Consider the following 12,633-nt stretch of genomic DNA (forward strand, 5'->3'; position numbering starts at 1 on the left):
ATCTCTGTGAGTTCGAGACCAGCCTGGTCTACAAGAGCTAGTTCCAGGACAGGCTCCAAAGCCACAGAGAAACCCCGTCTAGAAAAACCAAAAAAAAAAAAAAAGAGTTCCTCGGGAAACAAGACCACAAATAAAGCTAGCAGAGTCAGTTCCAGGTGAGAGCTTTAAGTTTTTTAGGAGTGAGTTGTCTCGTCTACAATGTGGAAGATGTACCGAGCACAGAGGCCTGGTTATGGTTTTAGTCTGACAGTCTTGCATCCGAATCCTCCTGAGGATTATCACAAGGGGCAGACGGGGAACTACCTTTTGAATCGGACTTCTGTGTCGTGTGTAACAGGAGGCGCCTGTCGCCTACATGTGAGGAATGAATGAGATAAGGCATGCAAGGCACTTTCCCAGGATCTGGCGCTAGTAAGCGCTCTTTAAAGAAAGACAAGCAAGGCTCGTAATTCACGTCCGTAATTTCCGCACTAAGAAGGCAAAGGCAAGAGGATAGGAGTTCAAGGTCTGCCCGTGGTACAAGAGACCTAGCCTCAAAACAAAACGAGCACTTCTAAGTGAGAACTGTGAGCTTGTTTGGTAACAATTCATCTTGTGTCCGAGGGCTGGCACAGCACCCGGAATCGCTTGGAAGATAAAGTCATGTCTGTTGATTTAATCAATACCGGCATCAGCCAAAAATAAAAGAAGGCGGGAACTGAGGATGCCCGCGGGAAGAACCCGCGGCGTGGGCAAGGCACACCCGAGGCGGGGCTGGGCGCGGGGCCCGGGAGTGGGGGTGTCTTCCAGGCGACCCCGAGATGTCCAGCAGTGCCTACGGGGAGCGTGGTGGAGGAAGCGCGGGAACGTGGGGAGACATGAGGCATAGAAATCGCGGAAAAGGAAGGGAGAGCGATCGGCCCGCTCCAGAAGTGTCTTCAGCTCCGCGAGAGGGAACGGTTTGGACCTAATTGCCGCCCCGGCGGGTGTCCGTCCACCCAGCCTGGGCTCGTTTCCTCCACTGCCGCCGAATCCCGTTCCCAACTCCCGCCCTGCGCCCACCCGGCACCGCACGGCCACCCCCGCCGCCGCCGCGCCCCACTCCGCACCTCACACACGGCCCACCGGCGGCAGCCGCCATCTTCGCGCGCGCGTCCCAGCCCCGCCCCCATACGCCAGGCCCACGTGACAGCGCACCATCCGACGAGGGGCGGTGCTTTCCGTCACGTGACGGCGGGACGGGCCCAGGATGGGGCTGTCAAGATGGCGCTGCCCATGGCTGAGTGGTGTCCGCGGTGGAGGCTGTGGAACCTGTGAGAGGTGAAGAGTGCAAACGTCTGCTACACCGTAGGTTGGAAGCGGTGGAGGGTGACTGGGCTCCGGCTCTCAGGCCTCACAGTGGCCCGTAGTGGAGCACCCTTTTGGAAGCTGGAGAAGGTTGCTGGCTGGGTGAAGTTGCTTCACTTCTGCTTGGCTGCTTGAGGGCCTCAGAGGCCAAGGCGTCCCTAGTCACCAAGCTTCCCCAAGAGCCCCAGACCTAGAGACATGACCCGACAGTGCCCTCCCCCAGTCCCGGAGTCTGGGTTTCCGCTGAGCGGGTCGGTCCTGGCGGAGGCTGCAGTGGTGTTCGCAGTGGTGCTGAGCATCCATGCTGTGGTGTGGGACCGATACTCTTGGTGCGCCGTGGCCCTCTCAGTGCAGGCCTTCTACGTCCAGTACAAGTGGGACCGGCTGCTCCAGCAGGGGAATGCCGTTTTCCAGTTCCGAACGTCCGCGAACAGTGGCTTACTGCCGGCCTCCATGGTCATGCCCTTGTTTGGGCTGGTCATGAAGGAGCGCTGCCAAACTGCGGGGAACCCGTACTTCGAGCGTTTCGGCATTGTGGTTGCAGCCACTGGCATGGCAGTGGCCCTCTTCTCCTCTGTGTTGGCCCTGGGCATCACTCGCCCTGTGCCCACCAATACTTGTGCCATCTCGGGTTTGGCCGGAGGCATTATCATTTATATTATGAAGCACTCCCTCAGTGTGGGCGAGGTGATCGAGGTCCTGGAAGTCCTGCTGATATTTGTTTATCTCAACATGATCCTGCTGTACCTGCTGCCCCGGTGCTTCACTCCTGGAGAGGCACTGCTGGTACTGGGTGCCATTAGCTTCGTCCTCAACCAACTCATCAAGCGCTCTCTGACTGAAAGCCAAGGGGACCCAGTGGACTTCTTCCTGTTGGTGGTGGTGGTAGGGATGGTGCTCATGGGTGTCTTCTTCAGCACCCTCTTTGTCTTCATGGACTCAGGCACTTGGGCCTCTTCCATCTTCTTCCATCTCATGACCTGTGTGCTAGGCCTTGGTGTGGTTCTGCCCTGGCTGCACTGGCTCATTCGTAGGAACCCTCTGCTCTGGCTTCTTCAGTTCCTCTTCTACACAGAAACTCGCATCTACCTCCTAGCGTATTGGTCTTTGCTGGCCACCATGGCCTGCCTGGTGGTGCTGTACCAGAATGCCAAGCGATCATCTTCTGAGTCCAAGAAGCACAGGGCTCCTACCATTACCAGAAAGTATTTTCACTTCATTGTGGTAGCCACTTACATCCCAGGGATCGTCTTTGACCGGCCACTGCTGTATGTGGCTGCCACTATATGTCTGGCAGTCTTCATCTTCCTGGAGTATGTGCGCTATTTCCGAATCAAGCCCTTGGGTCACACTCTGCGGAGCCTTCTGTCCCTCTTCCTGGATGAACGAGACAGTGGACCCCTCATCCTAACACACATTTATCTGCTTCTGGGCATGTCTCTTCCCATTTGGCTGATTCCCAGGCCCTGTGCACAAAAGGACAGCCTGGGAGGAGCAAGAGCCCTGGTCCCCTATGCGGGAGTCCTGGCTGTGGGTGTGGGTGATACTGTGGCCTCCATATTTGGCAGCACCATGGGAGAAATCCGCTGGCCTGGGACTAAGAAAACATTCGAGGGGACTATGACGTCTATATTTGCACAGATCATCTCTGTAGCTCTGATCTTAATCTTTGACAGTGGAGTAGACCTGAACTACAGTTATGCTTGGATTTTGGGGTCCATCAGTACCGTGTCCCTCCTGGAAGCGTACACTACTCAGATAGACAATCTCCTTTTGCCTCTCTACCTACTGATCTTGCTGATGGCCTAGTGGTGGTAGCAGCTGGGATGGAGGAAACAGGGAGAAACAACGAATGGTCCTCACAGCAGATAGCCACTTGAATGCCAAGAACCTAGGGGTGAAAAGCAGATTTGGTTTTTGTTTTTGTTTTTTTTTTTCAATTGATTCAGACTTAAAATAAACAAGCAAAGCTCTCTTGGTTTTATTTTGCTGATAATTAGAATGCAAAAAGGCTTAAAGGCATACACCCATTCAGGGAAGTTGAATATGCTGCAAAGCCCCCATCTTGTAGTCTGGGGAGGGCATTGTTGGAGTGGACCCTGAAGGCAGCAGAGCAGAAAGCCTAATGCTTAGGTGTCAGGTGTCCAACACATCTGGTCAGAATGCTTGGCCATTCAGCCCTAGGTGAGTCTGAGCCTCAATTCTTCTACCTGTAAGATGGGAATAAGGATACTATTCTCTACTAAGAGGAGGTATATGAGGTATCCATAGTATTCTGTCTGGGGGCCAGCAAGATGGCTCAGTGGGTAAAGGTACTTGCAACACAAGGCTGAGGACCTGAGATCAGTCCCTAGAACCCATATAAAGGTGAAAGGGGAGCACTGCTTCCCCAAAGTTGCCCTCTGACCTCCACATGTGTGCTGGCCCATACATGCCTCCACGGATGTCACATACTTTTAAAATATTCAGCCTGTGACCCACCTATGACCAGAAATCAGTTAGGGAAGTGTCACTATTGCCCAAGAGTAAACTTGCCTCAGAAAAAAAACCAGGGAAGATAGGAGGAAGATAGGTTGTACTTGGAAGCAGGAGTGACCTTTCATCTCCTGGCTTCACTCAGAGGAAAACCCAAGAGCAAAGACCTGAATACATGCAGTGTCTCCTGCTTGGACTAGGAAGAACCGAAGAGAGCCATAGCCAACTTGTGTGCATAGAAAGGCTGACGAAAGGTCCCACCCTGCCTCTGCTGCCTAAAGGAGAGGAACATATCTAGAAGGACCAACCCAACAATCCTTACACTCCAGACCTGTCCAAACCTGGATCCATCTCTTCTGGTGCAGAGTCCAGATCCACAGAGGCTGAGAAGTCTCTGCAGAATTCCTAACAGTTCCTCTGTAGGTGTGGGCGCAGGCTGTCTCGTTCCATACCTGAGTCTCCATGTTTCCCAGGGTTTGCACAGAGCCTGACCCTGTGGCAAGAACTTGGTAGACACTGACTAAAATGGGCAGTTGCCATCAGAAGATAACAGCAGGATTCCCAAGGCCTTCCCCCAGCGTGGCAAGAGGAGGGAGACAAGGCCAGAACCTAGAAATGGGACTCCAGCAAGCTGAAGTCTCTTCCTGGGAATCACAGCCAAGCCCTTTCCCTTAGAGCACTGGGCCATTCCTCTGAAGCCAATGGGAAGTACTAGTCCTGTCTTCATTCTCTCTCCTCTGTGTCAAAGGAGGTGGCCCAAAGTTGGAGAAAGAGCACCAGCTTGCTCACCAACTCCCTGGCTGGCCTTGCAAGCATTCTGCTGGGCTTTCCAGTTGGTAGAGGACTAGACCCAGCTACCAACGTGGCTGCCAAGGCCACGATGAATCGATGAATGAGAATATAGGACTGTGCTGAGCCTCTCAAATAGCGAGAGAGGAGAGAGGAGAGAGGAGAGAGGAAGGGAGGAAGGCAAGTTTACAATCCTGGTGTTCAGGAGTAGAAGCTGGAGGATCACAAGTTTAAGGTTATTTTGAGCTACAAAATAAGTTCAGGGTTGGCTTGGGCTACATGAAAAGCCGTCTCAATATTATATAGAGGATAGAGTCTTACATAGCTTTTGCTGGCCTGGAATTTGCTAATAAGCTAGCCTCCAACTCCTGCCTGCTGTGCCTCCCCTCTAGGATCAAAGGCATGCACCATGATACCCTGCTCAAAATACTCCTCATAAAAGGTGTTAAGCTAGCTCAGTGGATAAAAGTACTGGTCCCATGTTAGAGCTGGAGAGATGGCTTAGCTGCTAAGACAGTTGCCAGAACCCAGCTGGCAGCAAACGATACCCTGGAGTACCCAGTTCCAGGGGGATTGACACCCTCTTCTAGACACTGAGCACACATGTGATGCACAGGCATGCATGCAGGCAGAAACACTTATCCAAAAGAAAGAAAAGAAGTCTTCAAGCAGCCGGGCAGTGGTGGCGCACGCCTTTAATCCCAGCACTTGGGAGGCAGAGGCAGGTGGATCTCTGTGAGTTCGAGACCAGCCTGGTCTACAGAGCTAGTTCCAGGACAGGCTCCAAAACCACAGAGAAACTCTGTCTCAAAAAACCAAAAAAAAAAAAAAAAAAAAAAAAAAAAGTCTTCAAGCCAGATGTGGTAGTGTTGCGTGCCTTTAAATTTAGAACTCAGGAGGTAGAAGCCAGTAGATCTCTGAGCTTCAGGTCGACAGAGTGAGTTCCAGGACAACCAAGGGTACACAAACCATCCCAAGGAAAAAAAAAAACCTGTGAACACTGGGGATGGAGCCCAGGGCCTTGTGTAAGTATCCTACAGCTGAGCTCAAAAGGATGTTTTTTGCTTTAAAAAAGGGAGGCAGGGGTTAGTGGTTGTAGCAGCTAACTCCTCTCTGTCCTCTCCATCTCCAGTATTTGGCCAGTCTTCAGCTAAGCAGGATCAGGATCTAGTAGTTCTTCTAGAAGGTGCTGCTAAGCATATGCACAAGAGCGGCCCTGGGAGGCCCTCACTGACCTCTTTGTTACACAGGAATGAAAAGGCCCTGACAGAGGAAGGACCTGGCCCTAGACTGGAGAACAAGCTGACCTCAGACACACAACCATCAAGACTGGGTTCTTAGCCCCAGGGTTCTTTCTCCTTCCCAGCAGAGTACAAAGGGTTGGAGGTTAAATGCTCAGGCCTGGAGGGACGGGAGAGCTAAGCATTTGTGTGACTTGTGCAGGTCATTTGCCCTTTTCTGGTCAAGTCCTGGGTCCCTAAACACAGATAACACTTTTCTCTCCTTGTAAGGACTGGAGAAGAAGCCTGTGCACAGTGAGTTGCTGCTGTGTGACCACTCCAGGCAGGGCGGAGTGCCTTGATGGCTTTCTGCAGGGCTGCTGGTCAGAGAAGGACAGATGGAGAAGCTGTGTTCAAAGGCATTTGTCGGGGCTGGAAAGATGGCTGCTCTTGCAGACCGTGACAGCATCAGCCATCTGCAACTCCAGTTCTAGGGGATCCAACACCTCTTCTGGCTTTCACAGGCGCTACAGACATATATACACACAGAACACTCATACACACGAAACATTTGTGAAGTCATTTTACTCAGTGCTTTACCAAAGAGAACACTGAACTCAACCAGAATCATTCCACTTCGGAAGGCTAGGTTAGGACAGAAAGGTGACAGAGACAAAATTTTGGAGGAAGTCCTGCATCCAGCCTGGGTTGCTGCCCTTTTGCTTCTGCTTCTTGGCTCCCTGTCTGCTGGACCAAGGGTCATAGACGTCATCAGAAAGAAAGCCCACACAGGAAGATGTACCCTTGGGTTGCAGCCCCAGTGGCCCTGGTGTTGACAGCTTCACTCTGGGGGGAACCAGGTCCTGCCAGGGCCTTTAGACGTAGAGTGGTGGGAAGGGCAGCTCAGTCGTGGGCTGGAGCCTGCAGAGAATGCAAGAGGTGGCCTTAAAGGACCACTGTGTCTAGCCTTAAGGGTCCTCTCTGGAGAGTCTCTGAGTCACTTACCAACTCTGCCACCTACCAGTTCTCTGGGCTCCAGACAGTGCCAGCCGCAGCCTCCATGAGGTGGAAAGTATATGCTTGGCGCGAGTGGTTGGAGAGGTTCTGCTCACTCTTGTGCACCACTTCTCCATGGATCAGGACCAGACCCCCTTGGGGTACCATTCAGTTACCAGCAATCACCAGCAGCCCCCCCCCACAGCACTCCTCCATCAAAGGGTGAAGTGTCCCCACCCTTTCTGTTCGCATCTACAGAAGCTCAGGCTCTCACGCCTGTGACAAGATAAGGCTCCCCTGGGATTGAGTCTTCTCCTCCACTGTGACCTGCCTCCCCAGGCCAGGCATGGTAGCTGATGCCTTTAAACCCAGTACTTAGGAGGCAGAGGCAAGAGGGTCTCAATGAATTTGAGACCAGCCTGGGCTACAAAGCCTGGCTTTTTCAGGACAGCCAAAAACAGAGAAAGCCTGTCTCGAAGAGACAATAATAATAAGGGCCCTCCTTTCCCTGGGTGGGGAATCAGTCAGCGGGGACCTGGTGACAATGACTTAGAACCCAGTGTTCCCTTTCCAGCAGAAAAAGCAGACAGTCCCCGGCAACACACACTGAGTGTTTGTGTGCCTCAGATTCCCTGTAAACATCTGCACACACTGCCTTCCACCTGGGAGAACAGAGGCTCAGAGATTTAATCGTCTACCCCCAAGAAATGGCCCCTGGACGGTCTGGGTGTTAGCCTGACCTCGAAGGCCTGCTGGAAGCACACTGCTTGCTGACATCCAAGCCGGGTACCAGCACCCCACCTCCCATTCTGCAATTTCATAGCCCTTGGGTAGCAGGCACCAATGAGTCTTTTGGATGCCAAGGGTGGGACAAACACAGACCTCCAGGCATGGCTGTCTGGCTCTCTGCTCGGCAACCCACCTACCTCTCCGTACTGGCAAAGGCACAAAGAGGTTGTTATCCCAGGCTGGCTCTGACCCAAGGAAGCTGGTGCCCGCAGGGGCTCTGATCATTCTTCTTGACAGCCCTCCTGTGAACGAACATGGAGCCTTTAGTCTATGCTCATACGTCCCTCTCCCTGGGGGTAGGCTGGGCAGGGATAGACCCTCACTGGTATGGGAGCCAGGAATGAACCAGAGGCAGCCGTTCTCCAGCAAGGCGTCTTCCATGGCAATCCACACACCCAGCACGCGGCCCAGGGGCTCCGTGTACAGAAAGGTAGCATCTTGGTGAGGGGACACTGTAATAGACCCACCTGGGGGTGAGGTACAAGGCCCTTGGCCAGGGCCCACCTCACCTTGGCCAGGTTCTCATTCAATAATCTTCCCAGGGCCAACCTATCTATCACCGGTGAAGAGTCTCACTACTGCCTGGCCTACAAGCTCTGGGAAAAAGATTACACCCCTGAAAGTTTCTATCTAATCAACTCTAGAGTGGTTCCAACTCTAGCCTGCCTCAAAGGTCTGCTAAAGGCTTCTTTAAGACAACCTATTAAAATTGCCTAGTATGGGAGAGACAGCTAGAGAGATGGCTCTGTGGTTAAGAGCACTGACTTCTTCCAGGGCTCCTGTAGTTCAATTCCCAGAAACCACATGGTGGCTCACAACCATCTAAAATGGGATCCAATACCCTCTTCTGGCCTGCAGACATACATGCAGACAGGGCACCATATACATAAAACATATAAACCTTAGCCGGGCGATGGTGGCGCACGCCTTTAATCCCAGCACTTGGGAGGCAGAGGCAGGTGGATCTCTGTGAGTTCGAGACCAGCCTGGTCTACAGAGCTAGTTCCAGGACAGGCTCCAAAGCCACAGAGAAACCCTGTCTCGAAAAAAAAAAAAAAAAAAAAACATATAAACCTTTTAAAACATTGCTTCACGGCCGGGCGATAGTGGCGCACACCTTTAATCCCAGCACTTGGGAGGCAGAGGCAGGTGGATCTCTGTGAGTTCGAGACCAGCCTGGTCTACAGAGCTAGTTCCAGGACAGGCTCCAAAGCCACAGAGAAACCCTGTCTCGAAAAACCAAAAAAAAAAAAAAAAAAAAAAACATTGCTTCACAAGGCCCATAACCTTACATAACCTCGTAATGCTAAGAAGTAGGTGTTGTTTAATCCCAGCCACATCACTGAAGCCATCCTTCTTGACCAGGGGCAAGCAGATTCGAACCACCAAGTGGCCTGCCAGTAGCATAAGCTAGACATATAAGCCGAGCAAGGCACTGACCATGCATGACCAAGCCACTACATTTCTTTGTTGTGTTCATTTTTTGACAGGGCCTGGCTATGTAGCCTGGTACTCTCGGTCCTCCTGTCTCCTACAGGATAGCATCCATATTTGCATACAAGGCAAGTGTTCTCCCACTGACCTGTAGTCCCAGCCCTGGTTTTTTGTTTTGGTTTTTGCTTTTTGAGACAGGGTTTCTCTGTGTAACAGCCCTAGCTGTTCTAGAATTAACTCTAGATTATTCTGGCCTCAAACTCACACTGCCTTCCCTCCCAAATGCTGGAATTAAAGGTATACACCACCACCGCCTGGCTCCCAGCCCTCTTTTTCTTTCTGCTTCTGATCTCAGTAAATTCCTGAGGCTCAGTCCTCCAGAGCAGCCAGGATTACAGGGCTGTGTCCCAGCGCTAGTTTCTTGTTTTACTAGTCAGGAGACACAACTCCAGCCCATTTGCATCCCCATGTTGGTGTCAGGCATGCCCAGGATGGATAAGCCACTGGACAGAGGAGCTTAGTATCCAGCGTCAAGTAACGGGGTGCCAGACTCACCTTCATTCCTGGGTCACTGTGCATTCTAAGCACCCAACTTTGAGAAGACCTTTAAAAACCCCAATGTTATCCAGAGGAGTGTGTCCAATCATGGGGGCTTCAAAGTCTTTGAGGGGAAAAAAATGGCCAATGTAACTGGATGTGCAGGACATAGGCAGGGCAGGTACAGGGAGAGGAGGGGCTATGTGAAGGAGGAGGCTGTCCACAAGGAGTCAGCCCGGGTCTCAGGCAAGAAGGAAAGCTGCCCGTGAGCAGGTCTGCAGCAATCTGCCTGGGTAGCCAACAGAGGTGAAAAGAACGGCACTGACTCACCATGGAGTCCCTGAACTGCATGAGTTGGGAGCAGGGTTATAAAAAACACAGATTTGTGAGCTGGAGAGCTAGTTCAGTGGTTAAGAGACTGGCTGCCCTTCCAGAGGACCCAGGTTCAATCCCCAGCACCCACATGACAGCTCACAACTGTCTGAAAGTCCAGTGAGGACACCCTCACACAGACAAACATACAAAAATAAATAATAAAAAAGAAAGCGAGCTTCTTAAGCCAGGCATCGTGGTACCTGCCTTTAATCCCAGCACTGCAGAGGCAGACGAGGGGGATCTCTGTGAGTCTACAGAGTTAGCTCCAGGACAGCCAGGGCTACTCGAACAAAAACAAACAAAAACTGGCGTGGACTGCACGGTGAGCACTACTGCTTGACCAAGTTCTGACATTTTGACACTGCAGACCACGCCGCTCTGGCACCTTTTAACTGTCATTTGTAATGATTCTCACTGTTAGGCCTTTCCCTCTGGGAAATTCTGTGCAGGCTTTGGTAAAGGATGAAAATGTATAAAACAGCAGCTTCTTTAAATAAAATAATAAAATAATTCGGCACTGGAGAGATGGCTCAGCAGTTAAGAGCACTGGCTGCTCTTCCAGAGGTCCTGAGTTCAGTTCCCAGCAACCATATGGTGGCTCACAACCATCTGTAATGAGATCTGGTGCCCTCTTCCAGACTGCAGGCAGAACACTGTATATATAATAAATAAACCTTTAAAAATCATTTAAGAAATAAATAAATAAGATAAAATAATTCTTTGGAAAGAAATCCCTGCCACCTCGGAACCAGGAATCCCATTGTGCCCTCCTAATCACAACGAGTAACAGGAAAGTTAGAGATTTGCTAGACAGGCCTGATCCCAAGATGAAATGCCTTCAATTCAGATCCAGAGCCTGAGGTCATTAAGGGCAAGAGTTCAGTTAATAAGCATATAATAGGAAATCAGGACCTTCCCTTTGGGGAATGGTATGTGGGAGCAGGCCTGGAGTAAGACTAAGACATTTAGAAAACAGCCCAGTGCTTATCCCCTTGAGGAATGGAAGTGCTCTTAAAGTACAGTCTCTGGTCCCCAGAAGTCCTTTCCCGAGGTCACGCACTTGGGTAAGGTCCTCCATTCCCTTGGGGCCTTGAGGAGAGTTCCCACTCCCTAAAGCAGTCTTTCTCTGGCAAGAGGAACTGGTAGTCTTTGGTTAACTAGTGACTGGTGCCTATTGTCAAGGTCAGTGCTGCTGGATTCCTCAATCCCTGATCTCAAACCACAGCCTGGCTCACAGGCCCCTTTCTCCCATTTAATCCTATGTGCAACTAGAGTATAAAAGGTGTACTCTTAAAACAAACACTGCTGAGTCTACTTCTCCTCCTCCTCTCCCACCTTCTCTTTGGGACCTGAACCCCTGACAAAGCTAGTCTTTGGCAAATAAAATAAAATCTCAGAGAGAATGACCAAGGGTTCTCTTCTCAAGGGCTCTAGAGACCCCGTCCAGTCTACTGTTCCAGGCAGGGATGGGAGGTGGCTGCCCTGGCCCAAATTCCTGCCCATTCCACAGACACTGCAGAAAGAGCTTTTCCTCCCTTCATACACACCCAGTGGCCACTGATGTCCCCTCTCCACCCTGAGGCCTTTGCTGGCCCCCACAGCAGCCCAGTCTCAGCTCACCTTCGCCGCCAAAGTGAGGTTGCTGTAAGAGAGGGCAAGGGGCTGGTAAGGCAGAGGACAGTAGAGAGGGGCTTGACCTGAGTCTTATAGGTCCTGCAGCCCCCATTAGCCCCATCTACTGAGCAACTGTAGTCTAGGAGGGCTGCAAAGGGAAACCACCCCACCCAGCAGGGGTTGAGGTCTACTCGGAGGCAGCATGCACCCAGCATGCAAGACCACAAAACAGAACACGCTTGCTTCCACAGACTTGAGGTTGAAGCCTTTGTGTATAGGCAGCTCTCTCCCCAGGGGATTTGGACAGCTTCTTTGGGAGGGAAGGTAGCACTGAGCTGGACCATGAGAGCTGAGAGCAGAGCAGTCAACAGAACAAGGAAAAGTGGTTTTAACTGAGCATCTATGTGGTGCCAAGCACCTTAGCCAAAGGCTGCCTCTGCATGCTCTTCCAGCAACCTAACCCCAGTTCCAGCAGTTCCTGGCCTAGTGTAACAGTCCGTTACAGTCTGTAACAGGCTGAGTGTGCGGCCTGTCATCTTACAGAGGGTACACCGAGGTGTGGAGAGGCTGCAGCGCTCACCTTAAAGATATACATGCTCTGCACCACCACTGGCATCTGGAGGCCCACGCTTCTGACCAGAGCCTGGAAGATGAAAGCCACGCTGCCAGCCCGTTCACACACACGACTGGGGCCTGTTCACACACACAGCCTGTTCACACTCACCATCAGGGCCTGTTCACACACACACACACTCACACACACCCTATTCACACACACTGCCAGGGCCTGTTCATCCATAAACACTGCTGATCTGTTCATACACATACACTGCTGGCCTGCTCACACACGGGCACACACACACACACACACACACACACACACACACACTGCTAGCCTGTTCACACACACAGCCTATTTACACATGCACACACATGGCCTGTTCATATACACACACACACACACATACACACACACACAGCCTGTTCGTGCATGCACACTGCCAGCCTGTTTACACACACAGCCTGTTTACACATGCACACACATGGCCTGTTCATGCATGTGTGTGCGCATACTCAC

General features: G+C 51.7%; 3 protein-coding genes across 6 annotated transcripts in view; 1 reads left to right on the forward strand and 2 right to left on the reverse strand.

The window, feature by feature from the left end:
• Positions 1-1,133, reverse strand: part of Nup188 (nucleoporin 188) — a 55,629-nt gene extending 54,496 nt beyond the window's left edge. Inside the window, exon 1 of the mRNA XM_005346137.2 lies at positions 1,089-1,133. Within this exon, the coding sequence (XP_005346194.1) occupies positions 1,089-1,120 (32 nt within the window). The 5' untranslated portion in view covers positions 1,121-1,133. The remainder of the gene's footprint in view (positions 1-1,088) is intronic.
• A 97-nt stretch (positions 1,134-1,230) lies between these two features.
• Dolk (dolichol kinase) lies at positions 1,231-3,271 on the forward strand. Its single transcript, XM_005346138.2, has one exon. It carries the CDS (start codon positions 1,525-1,527, stop codon positions 3,133-3,135), a length of 1,611 nt encoding a protein of 536 aa, XP_005346195.1. The 5' UTR covers positions 1,231-1,524; the 3' UTR covers positions 3,136-3,271.
• Positions 3,272-6,379: 3,108 nt separating this feature from the next.
• The window catches only part of Phyhd1 (phytanoyl-CoA dioxygenase domain containing 1), a 19,820-nt gene continuing 13,566 nt past the window's right edge, over positions 6,380-12,633 (reverse strand). The window contains exons 6-11 of one of the 4 annotated variants that reach the window (XM_005346139.1): positions 12,136-12,198; positions 11,562-11,583; positions 7,919-8,047; positions 7,733-7,837; positions 6,832-6,961; positions 6,380-6,731 (exon numbers count right to left, since the gene is read on the reverse strand). In XM_005346139.1, the coding sequence (XP_005346196.1) occupies positions 6,686-6,731; positions 6,832-6,961; positions 7,733-7,837; positions 7,919-8,047; positions 11,562-11,583; positions 12,136-12,198 (495 nt within the window). In that variant the 3' untranslated portion in view covers positions 6,380-6,685. Of the gene's footprint in view, positions 6,732-6,831; positions 6,962-7,732; positions 7,838-7,918; positions 8,063-11,561; positions 11,584-12,135; positions 12,199-12,633 lie in introns of all 4 variants that reach the window. The other 3 variants (XM_026778883.1, XM_013355675.1, XM_026778884.1) reach the window with 3 other exon arrangements.

The sequence above is a fragment of the Microtus ochrogaster genome, chromosome 4 (genome assembly GCF_000317375.1).
Source record: "Microtus ochrogaster isolate Prairie Vole_2 chromosome 4, MicOch1.0, whole genome shotgun sequence".
NCBI classification, from domain to species: domain Eukaryota; kingdom Metazoa; phylum Chordata; class Mammalia; order Rodentia; family Cricetidae; genus Microtus; species Microtus ochrogaster.